This window comes from Anoplophora glabripennis, unplaced genomic scaffold (assembly GCF_000390285.2).
Source record: "Anoplophora glabripennis isolate ALB-LARVAE unplaced genomic scaffold, Agla_2.0 scaffold1455, whole genome shotgun sequence".
NCBI classification, from domain to species: Eukaryota; Metazoa; Arthropoda; class Insecta; order Coleoptera; family Cerambycidae; genus Anoplophora; species Anoplophora glabripennis.
In genome coordinates, this window is record NW_019417926.1 from 1 (window position 1) to 24,142 (window position 24,142).

Below are 24,142 nucleotides of genomic sequence, written 5' to 3' on the forward strand. Positions count from 1 at the left end.
AGGCAACTTTTAAAATCATAATTGTTTTCCTGGAAGTACAGTCTACTTAGAAAATTGTACTTTTTCGATGTAATTTACCTTGCTCTTTCTAGCATACAAGTATTGTTAAAAAAATAACCTTGAAATCGTGCAAAATTAGTACGTACCAAATTTGGACCAAAACGTTAACATCGGAAACGTTTTTTACACTCTTAAAAAATAAATTGGAAATAAAAAATAATTATCTCCCTTTTATTGTTCTAGGTGCATTGTTCAATTGTTTATTAATCTATTTAATTTCAGATGATCAAAACTGGATATTCTTATTTCACATTGTTAAACCAGTCTACATAGATGTGAATGGTATTGCTTTCGGAAATTGACACAACAAATAAAACACAATTTAGAAATAGCGATCTTTGATNAGTTAATAAAGACCATGCTTTTGTAGACTATATCCATCGGTGATGCATTATATGAATCCAAGTGGTACAATGCCGATAATGAGACTATGAAAGATGTGCAGTTCATATTAATGAGATGTCGAAAGCCGATATGCTATGAAGCGATACCTCTGGGAATAACCGATTACCCCTTTTATTTTATGGTAAAAACTGAAATTGTCTTACGTTTATAATGCGTTACTTTTACTTACATTCCATAAGCAAAAGATGTTGCGAAATGGAAAGTTCAAATTTACAACAGAATATTAATAGCAGATATGATAGGCAAAGGCATTTTCGGTATACAGGATCGTGTAACTTTTGTATTTCACATTCTTTAAAAACAAAAAAGTTAATGGGGGAGGTCAAATTATAGTGAATCATCCTGTACATCTCAAGGCAACTTTTAAAATCATAATTGTTTTCCTGGAAGTACAGTCTACTTAGAAAATTGTACTTTTTCGATGTAATTTACCTTGCTCTTTCTAGCATGGAAGTATTGTTAAAAAAATAACCTTGAAATCGTTCAAAATTATTACGTACCAAATTTGGATCAGAACGTTAACATCGGAAACGTTTTTTACACTCTTAAAAAATAAATTGGAAATAAAAAATAATTATGTCCCTTTTATTGTTCTAGGTGCATTGTTCAATTGTTTACTAATCTATTTAATTTCAGATGATCAAAACTGGATATTCTTATTTCACATTGTTAAACCAGTCTACACAGATGTGAATGGTATTGCTTTCGGAAATTGATACAACAAATAAAACACAATTTAGAAATACGCTTAGATTTCACCATAAGCAAGTGATTATTTCCTATTCGAATACATCTAAACAAAAAGTCAAGATGGAACACCAAAACTTTGCAACAGATTTTCATTTATATGTATAAAGCAATAAAAATCTAGCAGTAGCAAATATTAACTTTTCTTCTTCAGCTTTTAGGTGGCACAATTTTTATCCAAAACAGAATTATCTGTTTTGATATCAATTTTTTCGAATACAAGTTCCCACTAATTGAACTTTTGAGTATCTCTAAATAAATCGTTTTAAAAATAACACAAAAAGGTTTATTCTTTTGATTCCTGTTATTGGCATGTTTTAAGATCCATTGAAAACGAATCTGAAGCCATTTTGGCGTTAGCACCCCGCCATTTTCGAGAAAATATTCACTAAATTCATAATATAGGCTGTTTCAAGAATATACTGGGAAAGTATATACCAAGAATATACCGGAAACGCATTTTTCTGTAGGGAGCTCTTTTGTTTCTAAAAGTAGTCCACCATCATATTCATGTCCCACTTACCCTGATACCGTTTTTCCATTTCCTTTAAAGAAGAAAGTTTCGCGAGGAAGATAAAGAGGAAGACGAGAAGGAATACGAAACGATGACAAGGAAATGGATTTATTGTTTATTTATATATATACTTAGTACTTGGTAAACTTAGAGTAACATCATTTAACTCACTCTGATTAAACGTTTGCGGATGTTTCTTTAAATGCCATGGTATATGTATAAAAATAAAATAAATCAATTTCCTTGTCATTGCTTCGTATTCCTTCTCGTCTTCCTCTTCATCTTCCTCGAAAAAGTTTTCTTCTTTAAAGGAAATGGAAAAACGGTGTCAGGGTAAGTGGGACATATGAATATGATGGTGGACTACTTTTGAAGACAACAGACAATTGCCTTGTTAAAAGAAAACTACCGAATACTTTTACCCTAAATCGGATACCTTTCCGGTATGAGTGCTAACGCCAAATTGACTTCAGATTCATGTTCAATGGATCTTAAAACATGCCAATACCAGGGTCTGATCAAAAGAATAAACTTTTATGCGTGTTTGTGTTATTTTTAAAACGACTTTTTTGAGATACTCAAAAGTTCAATTAGTGGAAACTTGTATTTGAAAAAATTGATATCGAAACAGCTGAAGAAGAAAAGTTAATACTTGCTACTGCTAGATTTTTATTGCTTTATAAATCTACATATAAATGAAAATCTGTTGAAAATTTATGGTGTTCCATCTTGCCTTTTTGTTTAGAAGTACATATTCCAATAGGGAATAATCGGTTGCTTATGGTGAAATCAAAGATCGCTATTTCTAAATTGTGTTTTATTTGTTGTGTCAATTTCCGAAAGCAATACCATTCACATCTATGTAGACTGGTTTAACAATGTGAAATAAGAATATCCAGTTTTGATCATCTGAAATTAAATAGATTAATAAACAATTGAACAATGCACCTAGAACAATAAAAGGGATATAATTATTTTTTATTTCCGATTTATTTTTTAAGAGTGCTAAGAAAGTGTAAAAAACGTTTCCGATGTTAACGTTCTGATCCAAATTTGGTACGTAATAATTTTGAACGATTTCAAGGTTATTTTTTTAACAATACTTCCATGCTAGAAAGAGCAAGGTAAATTACATCGAAAAAGTACAATTTTCTAAGTAGACTGTACTTCCAGGAAAACAATTATGATTTTAAAAGTTGCCTTGAGATGTACAGGATGATTCACTATAATTTGACCTCCCCCATTAACTTTTTTGTTTTTAAAGAATGTGAAATACAAAAGTTACACGATCCTGTATACCGAAAATGCCTTTGCCTATCATATCTGCTATTAATATTCTGTTGTAAATTTGAACTTTCCATTTCGCAACATCTTTTGCTTATGGAATGTAAGTAAAAGTAACGCATTATAAACGTAAGACAATTTCAGTTTTTACCATAAAATAAAAGGGGTAATCGGTTATTCCCAGAGGTATCGCTTCATAGCATATCGGCTTTCGACATCTCATTAATATGAACTGCACATCTTTCATAGTCTCATTATCGGCATTGTACCACTTGGATTCATATAATGCATCACCGATGGATATAGTCTACAAAAGCATGGTCTTTATTAACTTTTTTAAGTTTTCATGGAAATTAGTCTACCAACCTTGTCTTTGATCCTTTGACCTGCATGGCAATAAGAAAATACGGCAATTAGCCAAGCTATCAAAAATGTAAAGGATCCTATGGGTTTGGTCTAAAACATATTGTATAAAAAAAGCAAAATTAAAGAATCTTTTAATAAATTGAACTTCAGGTTCAATAATGATGGTCTTAGAAAACGGAAAGTTGAGCAGATACTTATAGCGTGAAAAATTATATAACTGAATGATATACACAAAAAAATTCAAACAAATGAGATATAATACTTTATAAAATTTTCTTAATATGAGCTAAGTTAAAGGAAAAAAGGCCAGTAGAAGTCAACCCTTTATTATAAATATTGCAAATGTTGTGTAGCGGGTAATTCTTTCTAATATTACGTCCATTAACAAGTGAAATAAATTGAAAGCGATCCAACAGAACCGACTGAGGAAAGGAGGGTATCACCATCAAATCGAATAGTCTTAACGGCACTGAACCTTTTCAAGATTGTCAATATGTAGTGAATTGAGGTACATTCTGTTTTTGATTAACCAATCATTAGATGCCATTCCAATTGACCATTCAGTTTATTTTCGTGAAGATTATGGAGACATAAAGTAAGTCATTGCACTGTCAAGCAAAATTCCTGTTTTCTCTGTGGGACAGCAGAGCTCGTGTGAAGAATTGGGTGGAGTCAAATTGGCCTTTAAGATTGGACCTCAAATCTGGTGATCCGAACATTCTTCATGAGCCACTTGTTGACAGAACGAATATTATATTCCCACCTCTGCATTGAAAACTGAATCTAATGAAGCAATTCGTCAAAGCTCTACCAACTGAAGGGAACTGTTTCAAGTATCTTATTTTTGCATTTCGTAACCTTTCTCTTGAAAAGACAAAGGCGGTGTATCTGACGGTCCACAAACTCGGCAGCTCATTAAAGATAAACCTCAAATGAATGCTTGGTTATCAATGACTTTCTTGGAAATAAACGAGAACAGAATACAAAGGCATCTTGATGACTTCCCGTTGCAGTCAATAATGAGTAAGGCGAACGATTCTACCAAGATTATGGAGGTATTATATTAAGGTAGATGGGATATACATATGACTGCTAACTATTGTTGGAGCATCAAGCGAGACTGTCATCAGATTGGACACTCCAGGTAAAGCTATAAGCGTACATTTTTATCTTAGTATGTATGTTTTGAAGCAGAACTTCACTATTTGTATACGATTTGATTTATAGTAACAATACACAAACCTTTATATGGACAAAAGTATACTTTGTATGATTTTTTGAAAAAAGGAGTAAAACGCTTACGTGATAGAGAGAAAAACTGGGATCATTTCTGGATTCAGATGGCAAACGTTACCTAAAGGCGCGTGTCAGATATAAGTCAACAAAAAGTGTGTTCTCTAATATATTTAATTTTAAATAATTTCTATATACAACGGAAAATATCAGAGTGAAAAATGAGATTAGAACACTGCCAAAGGATTAAGTGCTGAAATTCCGTCAGGTCCGCTAGTAGTCTTAGATTTGAATTTTTTTAAATAACGCAAGATATCTTGGTCGAAGAAGCTAAATTATCCAATTCCGCAATATCTGAATTTATATAATTTTGTGTTAGGTTATTTATTATAAGAACTCTGAAAGAAATTTGTAAATATTAGAGGGACATCTAACTTACTTGTTATTGAATTTAGAATTTACATAATTCTAAGAACGGGAAAGACCCTGGTTTATATTTGCTTCCGACTTCCGAGTTTGCTATATATTGACTATCCAATCTTACACCAGGTTGGATCTTTCGAAATATCCCACTTCTTGGATATTAGAGGGGGTAAGTTCACTTTTGCTGGAATACCTTCAGTACAACTCACATAATAAAAGTGTAGATCCTTAGATCCGGGCGACGTCCGGAATATTTTCAAAATTGCAAAAATGTTTAAACAATTTTAAAAAAATACCTATTTTATCTCAGTGTTTTACTTATATCTTGGAACCTATGCATTTTGGAAGAATATTGAAGAGGAAAAACGTTTTAGAAATAAATTTTATACTGTAAGTAAAAACTATTTAAATTTATTACCGATGTTGCAAAATAGCAATAATAATTGATGAAAAAAAGGCAAAATCAAGTTTTTTGGATAATTTTTTTAAATATTTTAATTGCTCCGAGGGTATTCTTATTTTGATAAAAAAAAAACNTAATAATAATAATATATTTATTTCATAAGACTTTGCTCACACAAAGTATCGAAAATTGTCAAAAGTATGTAACACAAATAAAAAACAGATAATAAATGTATAAGGACAAACTACAAAATATAGACCAATGACATAAGATATAGAACATAATTACAAAATATAGAATAAAAATTGCAATAAAAAATTAAAAATTGCAATAAAAAAATTAAAATAAAAAATTAAAATTAAAACTAAAAACCAGACTCATTGAAGACACAACACATATACTCATCAATATTATAGAAGGGATTCTGTAAGAGAAATCGCTTTACTTTGTTACGAAAGACAACACAAGAATTTATCTGTTTAAAATGCGTTGGCAACTTATTATATAATTTAATGGACATAATAAAAGGGCCATTAGCCGTTAACGTTAGGCGATGCTGGGGTATTTTTAAATTAAGAGATTCTCTCAGATTATAGCCAGAAGACTGAGTTGTATTGGCGCGTGTAATGAAATTTGTTAAATGGTTTTTCACATATGTAACACAGCTTAAAATATATAGTGAATAAACTGTAAGAATACCTAATCTTTTAAATAATTGTCTGCAAGAATCTCGTGCCTTTGAATTAGTCATTGTACGTATAATCTTTTTTTGGAGAATAAATAAATCTTTAATATGTGACGAGTTACCCCAACAAATAATGCAGTAGCTTAAATTAGACTGAACATAACCAAAGTAATACATTTTTAAAATTTGCAAATCTACAAATTTGCCTAAACGCCAAAGAACTAAACAATGTTTTGCCAATTTATTCAATAATTCGTTAATATGATTTAACCAAGATAACTTTGAATCCAAGAGGACTCTCAAAAATTTTACTGTAGTATTTTGTTGAATAGTTTTGTTGTTAAATTGGACTAATATACTACAATTTATTTCTTTAGTATTGAACACGATCAGATCAATTTTTGTGCCATTTAAAGCTAAATTATTATTTTTACAATAATTTTGCATGCTAATCACAACACTTGATGCAAGGCCACTAAGTGCCGCAATAGATTCCGATTTAACCGCCACAGAAGTGTCATCTGCGAACATTGTTACAAAGCTTTTTGTATTAGCAATCATTTCAATGTTATTAATAAAAAGTAAGAACAAAAATGGGCCTAAAATGCTCCCTTGAGGGACACCTAATTGGATATGCCTCGGTTGTGAAAAATATTGAATACCATTGACATTTAAAAGAACTTCTTGAGTTCTTCCTTGTAAATAGCTATTAAGCCAGTTCAGCGCAGGACCACTTATGCCATACCTTTCTAACTTGCTTAACAAACTACATCGAATGCCCTAGTCAAATCATATAGCATACATGTACATTTGTCTTTATTTTCTAATGTATTTAATATAAAGCTATACAAAGATAAAATTGCATCTTGTGTCGCCAAACTTTTTCTAAATCCGAAATGATTTTTATTAATTATATTATTATTTTCTGCAAAACTTAATATTCTTAAATAAAATGCCCTTTCAAATATTTTAGAAAATACAGAAAGGAGTGCTATTCCTCGGTAATTAGATATTAAATACTTATCATTCTTTTTATGGATAGGAATAATTACAGCTTTTTTTAATAAAGAAGGGAAANGGAATGGATACGTGCAGGAAACTTATTTGTTGAGACCGAAGGCTTTGTGGCGGCGATTCAGGATCAAGTGGTTGCAACTAAATCATATCGAAAGAGAACCGTGGGGGAAAACATAAATAACATCAAATGTTGAATATGCAACGATAAGGAAGAATCCAACACAATCCAATGCACAACATTGGCTCAGAAACAATACACAGATAGGCACAACAACGTTGCCAAGATAATCCACAAGAATTTAGCGGCACAACACGGATTCCTGGATTGCACACAGCCATACTATACATATGTACCTCCCGCTATATTGGAAAATGAGAAAGTTAAAATATACTGGAATAGACCTATAAAAACGGATAAATTCATTCAAAACAATGTCCCCGATATCGTAGTTACTTTAAAAACAGAGAAAGTTACATACTTAGTAGAGATCTCTGTACCTCTGGCTGCAAATATAAACAAAAAACATGCGGAAAAAATTAATAAATACTTACCTCTTGCTGATGAAGTCAAAGCCATGTGGGGGATGAACAAGGTCAGAATTGTTCCAATAATCATAGGATCGACTGGAGAAATACCTGTAAAATTACATGACAGTCTTAAAGAATTGAAATTGGAAAACAGAATATACTTACCATTGCAGAAGTCAGTACTATTAGACACATGCAATATTGTTCGAAGAGTTTTAGGGGACTGTAATTACCTTCAGGGAGCGACAAGTGCAATTAACTAGATCGCTATTACCTTCTACAACACATATTTACTTGCGCTGAAGCCGTAAATATGTATTAACCTCCTTAGAGGAGAGACTGAAAAAATAATAATNATACTGTAATTACCTTCAGGGAGCGACAAGTGCAATTAACTAGATCGCTATTACCTTCTACAACACATATTTACTTGCGCTGAAGCCGTAAATATGTATTAACCTCCTTAGAGGAGAGACTGACTAATAATAATAATAATAATAATAATAAATTTATTTCATAAGACTTTGCTCACACAAAGTATCGAAAATTGTCAAAAGTATGTAACACAGGTCATAAATGTATAAGGACAAACTACAAAATATAGACCAATGCAAGGTATAGAACATAATTACAAAATATAGAATAAAAATTGCAATAAAAAATTAAAAATTACAATAAAGAAATTAAAATAAAAAATTAAAATTAAAAACCAGACTCATTGAAGACACAACACATATACTCATCAATATTATAGAAGGGATTCTGTAAGAGAATTCGCTTTACTTTGTTACGAAAGACAACACAAGAATTTATCTGTTTAATATGCGTTGGCAACTTATTATATAATTTAATGGACATAATAAAAGGGCCATTAGCTGTTAACGTTAGGCGATGCTGGGGGTATTTTTAAATTAAGAGAATCTCAGATTATAGCCAGAAGACTGAGTTGTATTGGCACGTGTAATGAAATTTGTTAAATGGTTTTTCACATATGTAACATAGCTTAAAATATATAGTGAATAAACTGTAAGAATACCTTATCTTTTAAATAACTGCAAGAATCTTGTGCCTTTGAATTAGTCATTGTACGTATAATCTTTTTCTGGAGAATAAATAAATCTTTAATATGTGACGAGTTACCCCAACAAATAATGCAGTAGCTTAAATTAGACTGAACATAACCAAAGTAATACATTTTTAAAATTTCCAAATCTACAAATTTGCCTAAACGCCAAAGAACAAAACAATGTTTTGCCAATTTATTCAATAATTCGTTAATATGATTTAACCAAGATAACTTTGAATCCAAGAGGACTCCCAAAAATTTTACTGAAGTATTTTGTTGAATAGTTTTGTTGTTAAATTTGACTAATATACTACAATTTATTTCTTTAGTATTGAACACGATCAGATCAGTTTTTGTGCCATTTAAAGCTAAATTATTATTTTTACAATAATTTTGCATGCTAATCACAACACTTGATGCAAGGCCACTAAGTGCCGCAATAGATTCCGATTTAACCGCCACAGAAGTGTCATCTGCGAACATTGTTACAAATCTTTTTGAATTAGCAATCATTTCAATGTTATTAATAAATAGTAAGAACAAAAATGGGCCTAAAATGCTCCCTTGAGGGACACCTAATTGGATATGCCTCGGTTGTGAAAAATATTGAATACCATTGACATTTAAAAGAACTTCTTGAGTTCTTCCTTGTAAATAGCTATTAAGCCAGTTCAGCGCAGGACCTCTTATGCCATACCTTTCTAACTTGCTTAACAAAAGTGTATGATCAACTATATCGAATGCCCTAGTCAAATCAAATGGTATACATGCACATTTGTCTTTATTTTCTAATGCATTTAATATAAAGCTATATAAAGATAAAATTGCATCTTGTGTCGCCAAACTTTTTCTAAAAATTATATTATTTTCTGCGAAACTTAATATTCTTAAATAAAATGCCATTTCAGATATTTTCGAAAATACAGAAAGGAGTGCTATTCCTCGGTAATTAGATATTAAATACTTATCATTCTTTTTATGGATAGGAATAATTACAGTTTTTTTAATATAGAAGGAAAATATCCTTGTGTAAAAGAATGATTGATCAAACTAGTCAAAGGAACGGATATAAATGAAATTATTTTATTAAGAATTGTGCCTGGAATGCTCTCAAAACTCGCCGAATTTTTCGTGCAAACTTTCCTAATTATATCCATTACTTCTATTTCTGTAAAATGGAACAAGAATATGGAATTAGACACAAAAGGGATGCCTAAAGACCCATTCCTTTGAAACTTTTTATCATTTAAGCACATGGCCGAATCGACAAATGCATCTGCGGCCATATGTAAGTTTGAAATATTGTTCCCATCATCATCGTGATGGCTTTGACAAATATTACTATTTAAAGTATTACAATTATTTTTAATAATGTTCCAGGCTGCTTGAGATTTGTTAGAAGAATTCAATATCTTATTACCAAAATATGTTGATTTTGCTACAATAATTTTTTGTTTATGAATTTTTTTTTAAAGTCATAGCGCAATTTTAATTCGTTATCATTAGTACATCTGTATATATTATATAATTCTCTTAACATAATCCCCTCATTAATGATTTCCAGTGTCACCCATGGGTTTGTCTTCATATGGGATTTATTCTTATTTTTACACAGCTCCACAGGGAAAGCTTTATCAAATGCATTCAAGATAACCTCATGAAAATTGTTCATCAAGCGACAAATTTAAATCTAAAAAATCCCATCTGACTTTTGCTATCAAATGCTGGAAGAATGCTATATTTATTGGATTGTTACTAAGTCGCTTAAAATAATAAGAGTCTGGCTTTTGAACAACATTAGATTCAAAAATGGAAAAAGAAACCTGTTGTAAATGATGGTCTGAAATATCACATTTTATATTTTGCGGGTTCAATATATTAATATCCATACTCGAAAAGATATTGTCAATTATTGTCTTCGCCTCACCTACTTCCCTGGTATAGGACCATATTGTTTGTTTCAAATTAAAGGTGGCAAAGATATTGCATAACTTTTTGGCAAAAGGATTTAAATTACAAGGATCAAAATTAAAATTAAAATCTCCACATAAGAAGACCAAGTCAGTTTTTATAGTTTGGTTTAGTAAATCTTCAATATGTAATAGAAATTCACTTGAATTATCTGGAGCAGGGGAGGCAAGTGGAGTTCTGTAGAAACATCCTACCAAAATTGTTTGCTTGTTTTTTAACACAACTTCAGTCAAAGCTTACTCAAATGTGAATTCTAACCTTGGTACTTTACAAGAAACTTTCCTAAAATCTAAAGTGGATAATATAAATATCGCTACTCCCCCTTGCTCATGATCAGATCTACAAAAAAAGTCACAAAGAACATAGTTGTCAATTTTAACATGCACAATTTCAAAATCACGAAATCCAGTTTCAGAGACACATATTACCTCCGGATAGTCAATATGTTGAAGTAGGAGTTCCAAGTCTTCAATCTTGTTACGTAAACTGCGGCAATTTAAGTGACAAATACGTATGATGCCGGGAACACTACCATCGTTTGGACTTGTCCATATTGCGTCTGACACTGGGGAAACTTTTTCCTGTTGTTTTAGAACGGTTTGTTGATATTTTCCTGAAGAAACGAAATAACTGCACCTTTATGTTCTCACTCCAAAAGTTTTCGTCTAGTATTTTCTCTTGTAAATTACGAGGAATAACTACTTTGAATGATGCATAAGAATCCTTTGTGGTAAGCTTTTTAACGTGAAATACTGTTCCTTGTACTCTCTGGGTGATGTATGCTGCCATTTGATCCTCTGTAGTATTTAGATTTACATTCGAGACGTGAAGAGTGACTGATGGTTCAGCCGCTTATATTTCTTGCGCACAGCCGTCGCCGGTGCTGCCATTGTTTTTCTTGCGTCTCTTGCCAATTATAATCTTAGTAGTTGTTTTATCCGACACGTTATCAGAACTGTTCTTATTAACGTGGCTGATAGGTGGCGATACAGTCATCTGGTTGCGGGCAACTGTATTATCAACTAAATATGAGCTAGACTGTATGTTCAACGGGAATAAATTATTCTTTGAGGGTTCCAAAGATGGCAGACACGAACCACTACTAGAGCCTTCCTTTTTATTGTTACTTTGATTGGAAAAAATTATTGGGATAGAATTATTGATTTCTTTTTTTAGAAATTCAATGAAGTCTTCTTGCTCAGATGTTCTTTTTTTCAATATGATATAATAACTTTTGCAGAGCATGTAGTTCCAATTTTAATTTATCTGTTTCTCTCCTACCTGCTCACAGAGATCTTTCTGACAGCCATGCTCCGTAGTACCCATAGTTTCAGTATTCTTGACACTATTACCACTTTCGTTCACAAAACTATTTAGATAGTTTTTAAGAGGAATGTTTGAAACACTATTTGGCACTTTCTTAGATACAATGAACTCGATTAATTCTTCCTTTTTCAAGTTTTTAAGTTCTCTAGCAAACACACCAACCTCACCATTCGCCGCCATTTTGAACACCATCATCACAAGATACCTTATATTTCACTAACGGTTTGAAATAAATAGCTGTGTCACTAAAATTGGGTTAAGATATTTACGAAACATCAATTTTTTCACAAAACTTTAACAGGAAAACGAAGCATCTGCGGACCAACTCTTTGTCTTAAAATCACTGTCTGTTAAATTTATTTTACATACTTAATTAACACCCTGTATAACATTATCTATTTAATTACTAGAAGAATTCTATGATATTTAGGAAATGAGTTTAATAGAAACCGTTGTTATTATTATCTTAATACTGTCGTGTCATCTGTATATATATATCTTAAGTTCGTATTAAAGCCCATGTGACCAACGCTAACTACTTATTCTTTTAAATATCAAATTGTATTGAAAAAAGTTCAGCCTAGGTCTGGGAGATAATGTATTAAGGAACAAACCAACAGATATAAAAACCTTTTAAAATCTAAGAGTTGTCATGTCGCTTCTTTAAGAACATCCTGTAGACTGCTGCTGCTGCTTCTGAAGTGGCCTGAAGAATGTAGGTACCTAGAGGAGTGGAATGGAATGAGAAAGAAAATCTCAGTATGTGTACATCGTTTATTAAGTCTGCTTCTTAAAGCTGTTAAAAATTCAGATTCAATAGGTACTAGTTTAATATTAGAACGAAAGATAAAGAGAGAGATAACAAATGGTATTGTTACCTTTATACATGTGTAATCACAAAGCAGGTATCTCGACAACAGCCGGGGTTCATTCGCCAGAAATTGTGAAAAATTCAAACACAGCTCCATTCAGGTCTCTTGAACGAAAAAACATGCGCACTAGCACAAGATATCTTATATTTCGCTAACGGTTTGAAATAAATAGCTGTGTCACTGACGTAAAAGCATCAGCCACGTATACAAAATCCAGGTGACAGACATGCGCATATTTGTACACCTACCGGATGTTTTTTTTTTAAACAACACAATTCTTGTAACTTATATACAAGTTGTCTGATTGAGAGAAAATGGGGGAATTGAATTGTTAGATTGTTACTGAATGGTAAATTTCATATATACCTTAGTTATGGGAGTATGTGTATAAGTATATTACCCTACGTAATAAGTGTTGTAAAAAGCATTTTACGCACGAATGGAAAAGTTACGCACGACGCCGCGTAGCGGCGAGTGCGTAATTCTATGAGTGCGTAATTTCATTGCACCACGTATTACGTACTACACTTTACCTACGACCATTACTGTAAATACTTAAAAACACACCGTCTACGATCAATGTAAGATTCCTATTTTACGTACGGTAAAAAAATCGCACAGCTTGGTAAAAAAATCGTACAGTTTTCCTAGCTACCGCCTAGCAACGGTCAATACAAACAGTATTGTATTGACCGTCGCTAGGCGGTTGCTAGGAAAACTGTGCGTACGTAATAGGAATCTTACATTGATCGCAGACGGTGTGTTTTTAAGATTTACAGTAGTGGTCGTAGGTAAAAATACACTATAAATATGGAGAAGAAATGCCGTTGGATGGAATATCAGTTATAATATAAAAAGTGGCTATTATATTTGTTGCATAAATTGTTAGGTAAAGGGTGAGATGTAGAATATTTTTTCATTACTGATTTTTTCTCTTAAACATGATATAAGTAAAACCTTAAGATCGCTATGCTTTAGACTAAAATTGGAGCAAAAATAATAATAATTCCAGATATTTAGTTTTTATTTCAACTTCAGATCTACATCTATGTCGTATGAGTAAAATGACAAAATAGAACAAGTTAAATCACTAATTTAATTAATGATGCAGTTATGAAGGATTTTGATTATTTTTCAAAAAGTTGTAGGAAAAGATAAAGTTATTGTACCGCTTTTTATATAAACATTATTTTGAACGAAAATAATTCATTTACATAAGATTTGCCGTTTTACTACAAATTGATGGTTTTGTAAAAGTCGAAATGTTTGTTATGTTGTATATGTTACGTTGAGAATATTAATTTTCAAGTAATTTAATGATAATATACTATACATATATTATCGTCAACAATTAAAGTTCCTTAGTAAAAGTGTTTATCTAGTTTAATACTACTAGATTTATCCTAGATTAAACATTTAAAGAATACATATATTTATACGAGGTGTAACCAAAATGCTTGTCCAAACTTGAATAACAGATTCTATTTCACAAATTCCTGGTGCAAAATGACATTCGAGCTGAACTTGGTAAATATAAAGATCACATTATGAACTGAGATCACATGAGCAACCATTGAGATTGATGTTTAGAATATGGACAAAAATAAAAAATATGTTTAATGCATGCGCAGAACATACTTGTAATTAGTGCCTTAGTTTCTTCAAAATCGCAATGTTAGCATAAATCATGATAAGGGAGGTCAATGAACTCCAAACAGCATTACATCATTCTAATACGGTATTGCATAATTCGATTTAGGTTCGATCAGCACCGCATTGAAATTGATGGGAGATTTAAAATATATGTAATATTTAAAAAATGGTTGCATAGATCTCGGGATGATGGGGACTGGCGGTAAATTCAAAAACTGAAATAATAGAAATAATATATACAGTGTATCCCACCGGGAATCGCCGCGATCGATATCTGGAAAAGTACTTATTTGAAAAATTTGAAAATTTGGCAGCTTATCCAAGTCAGTGGGTGCAATACAACTAAAATATTTTCAAGGTCATAGCACTTCCGGTTATACCGGAAGTCGATGCTATCTTCGTTATTTTAAATGGAACACCCTATATATTTTTGCATTTTTGGATTCTACTTGAAATTCTAAGGTCACTTTGTATAACAAACCTAGTTCCTAAAATTTGTAGTTTTTGAGATATTGACATTTTTATGAAAAATTTGACAGGTGCAAGGGTTGTGCGAGGTCCTCTGTATTTTATTCCACCAATTAGATATCAATTTGAGATTCGGTATGTGATTAGAACACGTATGGAACAAACTTCCAAAATATCCATAAATTATAAAATATGATACCGAGTGTTTAATTTTCGACTATACATTTTGATAACTTCAAAGAGTTATAACATTGTTAACTTAAATGGAACGCCCTGTATTTTTTTGGCCTATCTTGTGCAGAAATTAATTATCTTTCACGTGATGTAGGCATTGTAGGGGCAGTGGTTACTAATTTTAGAGATAATTGCAATTTTTACTTTTATTTTTAATTTTCACGTTAACTTAATTTTACCAAGGGGTCTATGAGTAGGAACAATCGTTATTGACAATCAAAGTATTAAACAATGAGTTGTCAAAGTGTGTAGTAAAATTTTAGTAATGAGAATTATTTTAATTTGTTTATTATTTTTACGGACAATGTAACAAAGCAATATCAAGAACGTGATACATTTACAGCGCGATATCCAGGCCAAGTAAACCCCTAAAGCGGAGTATATCAAAGCGTCTAGTAGAATTTTTTTGAAATTTCGGCTCTGTCATAGTAAAATCAGATAGATGAATACCTGTTGTGGATAATGATTTTGTTAAACACATTTGGTATTTGGTTCTACAGGTTATACAGTGACGTTGCAAAGAACTGCTGTAACATTATGGGAAAGTCACATTAAAAAAATACTAGTTGAAACTAAAGACAAAATAGAATCGGTAAACAGCTTCCTGTGTTCTTCTAAATTTCTTATGGCACAGTAAACATTAAATTGCCAACTATTTTGGAAATTTCGTTCTCGAGTTACATGCGGATTTGTGTCACACCAGTAATGCGAATTATGTCTATTAAATAATCCATTTTTTGTAAACTTGGATTCATCACTCCATATAATATTGTCCAAAAAGGAAATGTCATCTTGGTATCTCATCAACATAAACTCACAAAACTGAATCCGTTTTAAGAAGTCTGCTTCGTTTAATTTTTGCACCATATGTAAAGAATATGGGTGAAATTTATGTTTATGAAGAATTCTATGAATCGAACTTTTGGCGAGACCAGATTCCAGTGCCGCTTGCTTAATTGACATAGTTGGAAATGCTCTAAAGTAACCTAATATTGCAATTTCGACATTTTCATTATCCACAACAGGTTTTCTTCTATCCGGTTTTATTACTACAGATCCGAAATTTCTAAAATTTTCTACCAGACGCTTTACTGTACTTCGCGAGGGCTTTACCTTGTCTGGATATCGTACTGCAAATGTATCACATGTTCTTGATATTACTTTGTTACATTGTCCGTAAATAATAAATAAATTAAAATAATCCTCATTACTAAAATTTAAACGCTGGCCAGGCATCTTGTGTAATAATTACTTCTTTACTATGCACTATTATTTGACAACTTATTGTTGTTTGATAGTTTGATTGTCAATAACGATTGTTCCTACCCATAGACCCCTTGATAAAGTTAAGTTAATGTGAAAATTGAAGAAAAAGTAAAAAATTGCAATTATCTCTAAAATTAGTAACCACAGCCCCTACAATGCCTACATCACGTGAAAGATAATTAATTTCTGCACAAGATAGGCCAAAAAAATACAGGGTGTTCCATTTAAGTTAACAAAGATATAACTCTTTGAAGTTATCAAAATGTACAGTCGAAAATTAAACACTCGGTATCATATTTTATAATTTATGGATATTCTGGAAGATTGTTCCATACGTGTTCTACTCATATACCGAATCTCAAATTGATATCTAATTGCTGGAATAAAATACAGAGGACCTCGCACAACCTTGCATCTGTCAAATTTTTCATAAAAATGTCAATATCTCAAAAACTACAAAATTTAGGAACTAGGTTTGTTATACAAAGTGACCTTAGAATTTCAAGTAGAATCCAAAAATGCAAAAATATATAGGGTGTTCCATTTAAAATAACGAAGATAGCATCGACTTCCGGTATAACCGGAAGTGCTATGACCTTGAAAATATTTTAGTTGTATTGCACCCACTGACTTGGATAAGCTGCCAAATTTTCAAATTTTTCAAATAAGTACTTTTCCAGATATCGATCGCGACGATTCCCGGTGGGATACACTGTATATTGTTATGATAATGTGTGTGTACGAGAGTTTATGTTAGCGCCAAAAAAATTTTATTGTTGTGATATCAATTTGGTTTTGGTGTATTGGTGGCTGTATACCTTTGCCCTACCTAGCTCTAGACTCCTCTCAGTAGTCAGTTCTGTTCACTATAAGCTTTAGCAAGAAACCACACACAATCACAGCTATAAATACAAAATTGTTATTAATAAATGAATTTATTATTGTTTTGTTATCTATATGTCAAAATTTGTCAATAAAAGCTGTTAAACATAATAGTCAATATTTTGAAGTATTTCACACTATTTACAAAACCTTAAACAAGATGTTATATCGATACGACCGTTATAATTAAATTTCATGTATGACTGGTTGCATACATTAAGACATTGACATTTTATCTTATAACTTCTTGTTTAACAACTGGTTATTTTTTTCTAAGATTAATATTTAATTTTACAAAGATTGGCCAATTTTGATTATGTCTGATATAGTTAAATAAATTTGTTTAATATGAAATTAGTGACTTGCTAAACTTTTTATATACTAACTTCTTACTTTTGAAAATCTGTATCAATCTATTTCGTATACGAATTTTACTTTTATTATAAAGGTACCTTTTATACGTATTATCGATAATGACTTGTCGACTGATTTCTCTCCTTTACTCTGCTTGATTGTTTTCCTTAATTCTTGTCTATCCTATCTCGCTTCCTTTCAGGAACCTGTCGACTATGCTGCTTTCTTACTGGTCTCCTAGTCCCTGCTACTGATATGCGGTTTTCTTACTGCTCTCCTGGATCCTGCTACTGATATTCCGTTTTCTTACTGGCCTCTGGAACCTGCTACTGCTATTCCGCGTTCTTTCTGTCTTCCTGGACCTTGTTTGTTGGTGCTCCGCTTGTCTCGTATTTCTTGGGTCACTTATTTTACCACTTGGTACTTTTAAATTCTTGATTTCTCCAACTTGAATCTTTTTACACTCTCTCGCTTATTAACTGCTTATATTTCTATAGGTTTTCTTTTCTTTCTTCAACAACTGTCGTTTTTCAAAATTATTTCTGTAACTAATCAATAATAATCTATTTTCTTTTTTACTATCTTGATTTTTCTTTTCCTTCTAAAGGCCTTTCCACATATCTTTTAACGTGCCATTTTCCTTTTGTAATTCACTTCACTTCACTTTCTCCTTTGCACTTATACACCCTATTCTACTTTCTTTACAATCAATTTTGCCTTATACTTCAAAATATTTCTTATTTTATAATATTATTTGACCTTTCTAGTGACTACTGAATTCCTTGTGGATCCCACTTTAAATTTGACATTTTTCTGACATATCCTTTTAATTAATCTACAAATTGTCTTTCGATTTTAATATCTTTTATTAACTCTTATTCTACCTTATTTTTTAACTATTTAATCAAACTCTGGCATTTTAACTTTTGTTTGCTATCTACCAATTCTGCATTTTAATTAATTTCAACTATATTTTTCTTATAACATCTTGGCATATGCTCCAATTGACTAACATGATAATCAACTCAATAATAAATTTTGTAATAATCATTTCAACCATTGCCTTTACCGCTTTGTCTTTTAAATAAATATTTAATTTAAATTTTACTTTTCTCTCGTTAATCTGATTTCATCTCAATATATATATATATATATATATGTATATGTATATACATCTTTCTATCATTAGAGCGTCCATACGAAAATGCTGTTTGTGGCGTCCACCAATGGAATAACATACTTGTAGTCCTTTTCTTTCTGTATATACTGTTCCTTCTATTAAAGAATTACGAATATAAACTAACAAAATAAAAATTATCTTGATTACGGTTATGAACACAGGTATATGGCCTACAGTAGAGCGTCATTTCATTAGTCTACCACCAGAGCGTCTCTAATATACGTTTTTACTTATACTTTATCGCTTTTAAAGCGTCCGACGTGTATATTCTTATTCATTCTATCGATATTACAGCGCTTTGCGATGTTGTCACTTTGTGCGTATGTTTATTATTGTAACCGTAAGAGACAGATTAGATAAATGTAAGAGTAGAACGCAGCAATTAGACCTAATCATTTATATTAAAAACATTCTGTCAATGAGAATTACTAATGAAAAATTGTTACTAAACCGAAATTATTATGATTTATTAGATGTGGCGAGAAAAGACATAAAAAATAGTTTTAATGTAGCGGTTTCTTAACTTAATATTATCCATGAAATTACTTTGACTTGATACAGATAATAAATTGAATGGCATGATGAAGGGGTATGATAATTCAAATTCGCCACTTCTTGCTGTAGAACCACTTTAGGAAAGAATTTTAAGGAACAATTAATTACCGAAGAGACGGTTTCGATATTTGAATACGTTTACGAGATGAGTACAAGGAACTCTTCACGTTTTTCTGTTGCATATGCTGTAATATGGTACAGAAAAAATTTAAGCCTTTTACCTAAATAGTACCTCTAAAATTTTAACATTACCTTTATCAGCTGGCAAAATTTTACTATTATTTTTTCCTGAATATATGAATATCTTTTTTTCTAATGAAAAGTTATTTCTAGTTAGGTACATTTTATTGAGTTCAGTTTTTGATCTAATTCTGTATTAATTAAGTAAGTTTAATGTCAATTTTTGTGCAGTCTGTTGATGTTATTATGTTAAATTTAGGAATATTTTAGAAGTAATTTTTCATATGTAGGAAGTTGTCTATTTGACAGATGACTATTTTTAGTATACTACATATACTAGATCTATGATATTAACTATAACAGAATTGCCATTTAAATTTAAATCTTTGATTTGTCTTTCTTGATATAATCTAAATAAATTACATCAAAAATCGAAAACTTGAGAAATATGAAATTTGCGATCACGCTTGGGAAAACGGTCATAATATTCAATGAGGTTTGGCTAAAACTTTGGAAAAGTAAAATAATGCCGTTAAAGGAAAACTAAAAGAGACTACGATCATTTTATTGAATGATGAAAGATGAGTATTAAATCATTCTGTGAACTTGGATCCTTGCTGTCTACAGAATTTAAAGGATCAAGTAAGTAATAATAATCAGTACATCCCGAATGTAATGTATAAATTCTATAAAATTTAAGGAATTTATTTTTTACAAAATCGCCGAGACACGTCGGAAGATTTTAATTAAATACCATGTTCTGATATGGTTGCCATTTAAAAAAATTGTTACTGACGTCTTAACTTCCTCAATAATGTCATAAAAGACTCGAAAACCATATCAAAACATGGCATTTAATTAAAATGTCTCGTCGTGTCACGGCAATTTTGTGAAAAATAAATACCTTAAGTTTTATTGAATGTATACATTACATTCGGGACACACTGTATAATAAACATCATACGATATCTCTAGCTTATCAAAAGAACTAAAACGGAAAGTAAAGAAAAGTTCAGAAGACGAAAACATAGATTTTCGAAACGTTAACAAATACTTAAAAGTGCGAGGGTTCCATACAGTTTCATAGGGTTCCAAAAAAAAATAACTCGAAATATATAAACGTTAGCGTCAGTTAAAAAATATCCTAAAAGAAGGAAATTTCCTACAAAAATGACCCAAAACTACCGAATCTCTATCGTCATTATTTACAATTTTATTTTAATGTTGTAAATAGGGCTTTCAGCGTCAAAAGCAATGCACGTACGGCGCCATGAAACTGACCTTAAGACATATTTTTATGATATTAAATGTCTACATATACAAATTTCAAAAAATTATCATATTTCCTTAGACACTTGAATAAACAAAATTCAATTGTTTAAAAAAATGATGCTAAAATTATTTCGCTTCGTGGAGACCTTTTGACAACTATACTTAACGAGACCACCTTATTGCGATGTCGTAAATATTTATAACTCAGTTATTAGTTTTCATAGTTAACAAAAAATAAAAAATAAAAAATGGTCAAAATATTTTTTTTTTTTTTTGGGAGAATAATGTTGGCACTGTTTTTATGAGTATGTTAGAAAGTTACATTAAAATACATTAGCTAGTATTTTAATAAAAGAATTCTATATTGTTTAAACAATTCGAGTATTCGGTTTATGAGATATAAACAGTCAAAAACTGGATAATACGAAGAAAAGCTTAATTTTTTATAAACAAATTCATGTAACTACAAACTTGGTCGAAAGCTCATTTGAAACATCAATAATTAATATTCTATAAAACTGTATCTTTAATAATTTAAAAATTATAGCTCTTTATAAGTAAACAAATCGCATGGCCGCTTTGACTTCCGGAGAATACCAAACCAAAAAATTCTGTATCACGAAAAAATATTTTTTTGACAAAAAAATTATACTTATGTGGTTGGTTTTGTTAAAAATAACAGCACGTTTGGCATTTGTTTATAACAAATTTTTAAGTAAATAAACAAATTTTCAACAAAAAATTTGTTTTGTGCTGTGATCTTCTGGAGAATTGCAAATTATATGTTTAGAGAAAAAAAGAAAGATTCTTAATATACTATTTAAACAACCATAAAATAAAATAACTATTATAAATAATTAAAAAAAAATTTTTAATCTGTTAAAATCATAATATACACTAAAGAATGAAATGCAAAAAATATTTGAAAAATATGTAATTATTGCATTTGTTTATAGAAATTATTTAAACAAATGTACTGAAAAATTTTTAGCTAATGTTTTTTAATGTCACTTTCTAACATAAAGACAGTACCTACTTATTTGCCCTTAAAAAGTTATTTTGACCACATTAAATTTTTTGTCAACTAAGAAAATTAATAACAAAATGAGTTATAAACTATTTAAGATATCGCAATAAGGTGATCTCGCTAAGTATAGTTGTCAAAAGGGCTCTACAAAGCGAAATAATTGTAACACATTTTTTTAACTTTTTTTTAACAATTTTCCAACTTTGAATGTTAACGTGAACTCTAAAGTTTCTAGTTAATCAACAATGATCGTACTTGTTGAAAAATCGATCAGGAAATTATTTCTCGACGGATTTTTTTATTCAAGTCTAAATAATACGATAATTTTTTATATTAACATGTAATATCATAAAAAATTTCGGTTTTGCGGCGCCGTACGTGCATTGCTTTCGACGCTAAAAGCCCTACTTTCAACATTAAGTTAAAATTAAAAATAATGACAATAGAGAACGGGACTTGGTACATTTTTATAGGAAATTTCCTCTTCTTTTAGGAAATTCTTTCAAATTGACTGATTCTAGATTAATCAGAAATAGTTAAAGTTAAATGAAATATAAATCGTAATGTATGGAATACAGCCATGCCAAATCAAGGGACGCCCAAAACGCGAGAGAATATATGATGTTATCGTATATTTCTAATATACACAGTCTCCAAGCGGCGATCAGTCGAACTAATATTATACGGCCGCTATATATTTCTATGAATTAAATCATCAAAAAAGCGTCCACCTAAATTTTGTTATCATGTTTCATAGCTTATTGTACACACTTTAACATTGGATGTGCATAGAGCGTCCATATATGGACGCTCCAAACACAAGGACGTATTAAATGCAAATTGTAAATGTATGGACGCTCTAATGACGATAGGATATATATATATATATATATACAGGGTGGACCAGCTTTTTCGTGACAAACTTTAAGGGTATGTTCTGCGTCCAAAATAACCGTACTTTGCTATACAAACAATAGTCCAAAATTGCTTCGTTACGAAAGTACAGGGTGTTGAAGTTTATTCTGATAAATAGAAAAATACATTTTTTTTTAAACCGCTTAAGATAATTAAATGAAATTTGACAGGTGTCAATAGCAATGGAAGACTTAAATTTTGCAATGCAAAAGTTTCTTTTACTGTCACCAGTGGCGCGAGTAGCGGATCGTTAGTGACTATTTTCCAATAAAAAAATGGTACGTCCCTGGTTTTTCTAAAAATTAATGTTATTTTTGAATTCCTCGTTCAATTTGGTAGAAAAAAACTCTCTTGACTTTTTTTTGTACGATGCACCGTTTAATAAATAATAAATTACTTTAAAACTTTTCAAAGTGTTTTCCTTCAAATGGATTATTATTTGTTAGCTGCATACCAGATACACTTGCTGCAACCACCAGATAAACAAATTTACAACGACTAGTTGGCGTCGGTTTTCATGTCAACGTTTGACAAATCTTAAATAGACTTGTCTTCTGTGCAGTAGTATCAAAATGCCGTTTAGATTTTCACCGTGTATTAACAACTTTATTTTCACAATGAATACCAAAAACTAAACTAATTAAAATTATCAACAAAAACAGTCATAAAAATTGTTCAAAATGGGAACCATTATTTTCAATGCACAACTCGCACCTACGTACAATACATCTATTTAAATTAATTAGATGCGGTATTATTGCATTACAACCATTTCTTATACGAGTAATAAGTTCATCTTGTGTGTTCACGGGGGTTGCATAAACTTTCTCTTTTAAAAAACCCCACACAAAGAAGTCTAACACGGTAATATCCGGAGACCGTGGTGGCCATGGAACTGGACCCCCTCTGCCAATCCANGTAGATCTCGGGATGATGGGGATTGGCGGTAAATTCAAAAACTGAAATAATAGAAATAATATATATGTGACAAAATATATGTGTAGAACATGTAATTAATTACTTTAAAATCAATAAGTCAACACAAATCATACTTATAAGGAAGGTCAATGAACTCCAGACAGCATTACATCATTCTTATTCGGTATTGCATCAATATCAGCATATGAGTGGAATTGGCAGGAAATTCAAAGCAAAATTTAGAAGTATTATCTTATGATCTTCATAATTATTTCGATGGCTATCATGATATGAAAAAATTCAACATGATTATCGATTTACCTAATAATAAACTGATA

At 30.9% G+C, this 24,142-nt stretch overlaps 2 protein-coding genes across 2 annotated transcripts; one reads left to right on the forward strand and one right to left on the reverse strand.

Moving 5' to 3' along the window:
• Window positions 1-430: 430 nt before the first annotated feature.
• Window positions 431-1,158, forward strand: LOC111692528 (the record flags this gene model as incomplete). The annotated part of the gene is made up of 2 exons (XM_023456574.1): window positions 431-586; window positions 1,102-1,158. Coding segments are annotated over 2 exons (213 nt in total), but the record flags the coding sequence as incomplete, so codon positions are not given.
• Window positions 1,159-2,386: 1,228 nt separating this feature from the next.
• Window positions 2,387-7,714, reverse strand: LOC111692529 (odorant receptor 45b-like). The gene is made up of 5 exons (XM_023456575.1): window positions 7,690-7,714; window positions 7,613-7,641; window positions 3,377-3,466; window positions 3,162-3,317; window positions 2,387-2,635 (listed from the first exon to the last, which is right to left on the reverse strand). Exons 1-5 carry the CDS (start codon window positions 7,712-7,714, stop codon window positions 2,585-2,587), a joined length of 351 nt encoding a protein of 116 aa, XP_023312343.1. The 3' UTR covers window positions 2,387-2,584.
• Window positions 7,715-24,142: the final 16,428 nt, after the last annotated feature.

Bases quoted from the DNA above. Each gene is read 5' to 3' on its own strand.
- LOC111692529 (XM_023456575.1), bottom strand. From the start codon at position 7,714: ATGGCTTTGACTTCATCAGCAAGAG. The intron at 7,642-7,689 runs GTAAGTATTTAT...TTATATTTGCAG, and splicing joins TTTGACTTCATCAGCAAGAG to CCAGAGGTACAGAGATCTCT. The intron at 2,636-3,161 runs GTAAAAACTGAA...ATTTAATTTCAG, and splicing joins ATTACCCCTTTTATTTTATG to ATGATCAAAACTGGATATTC.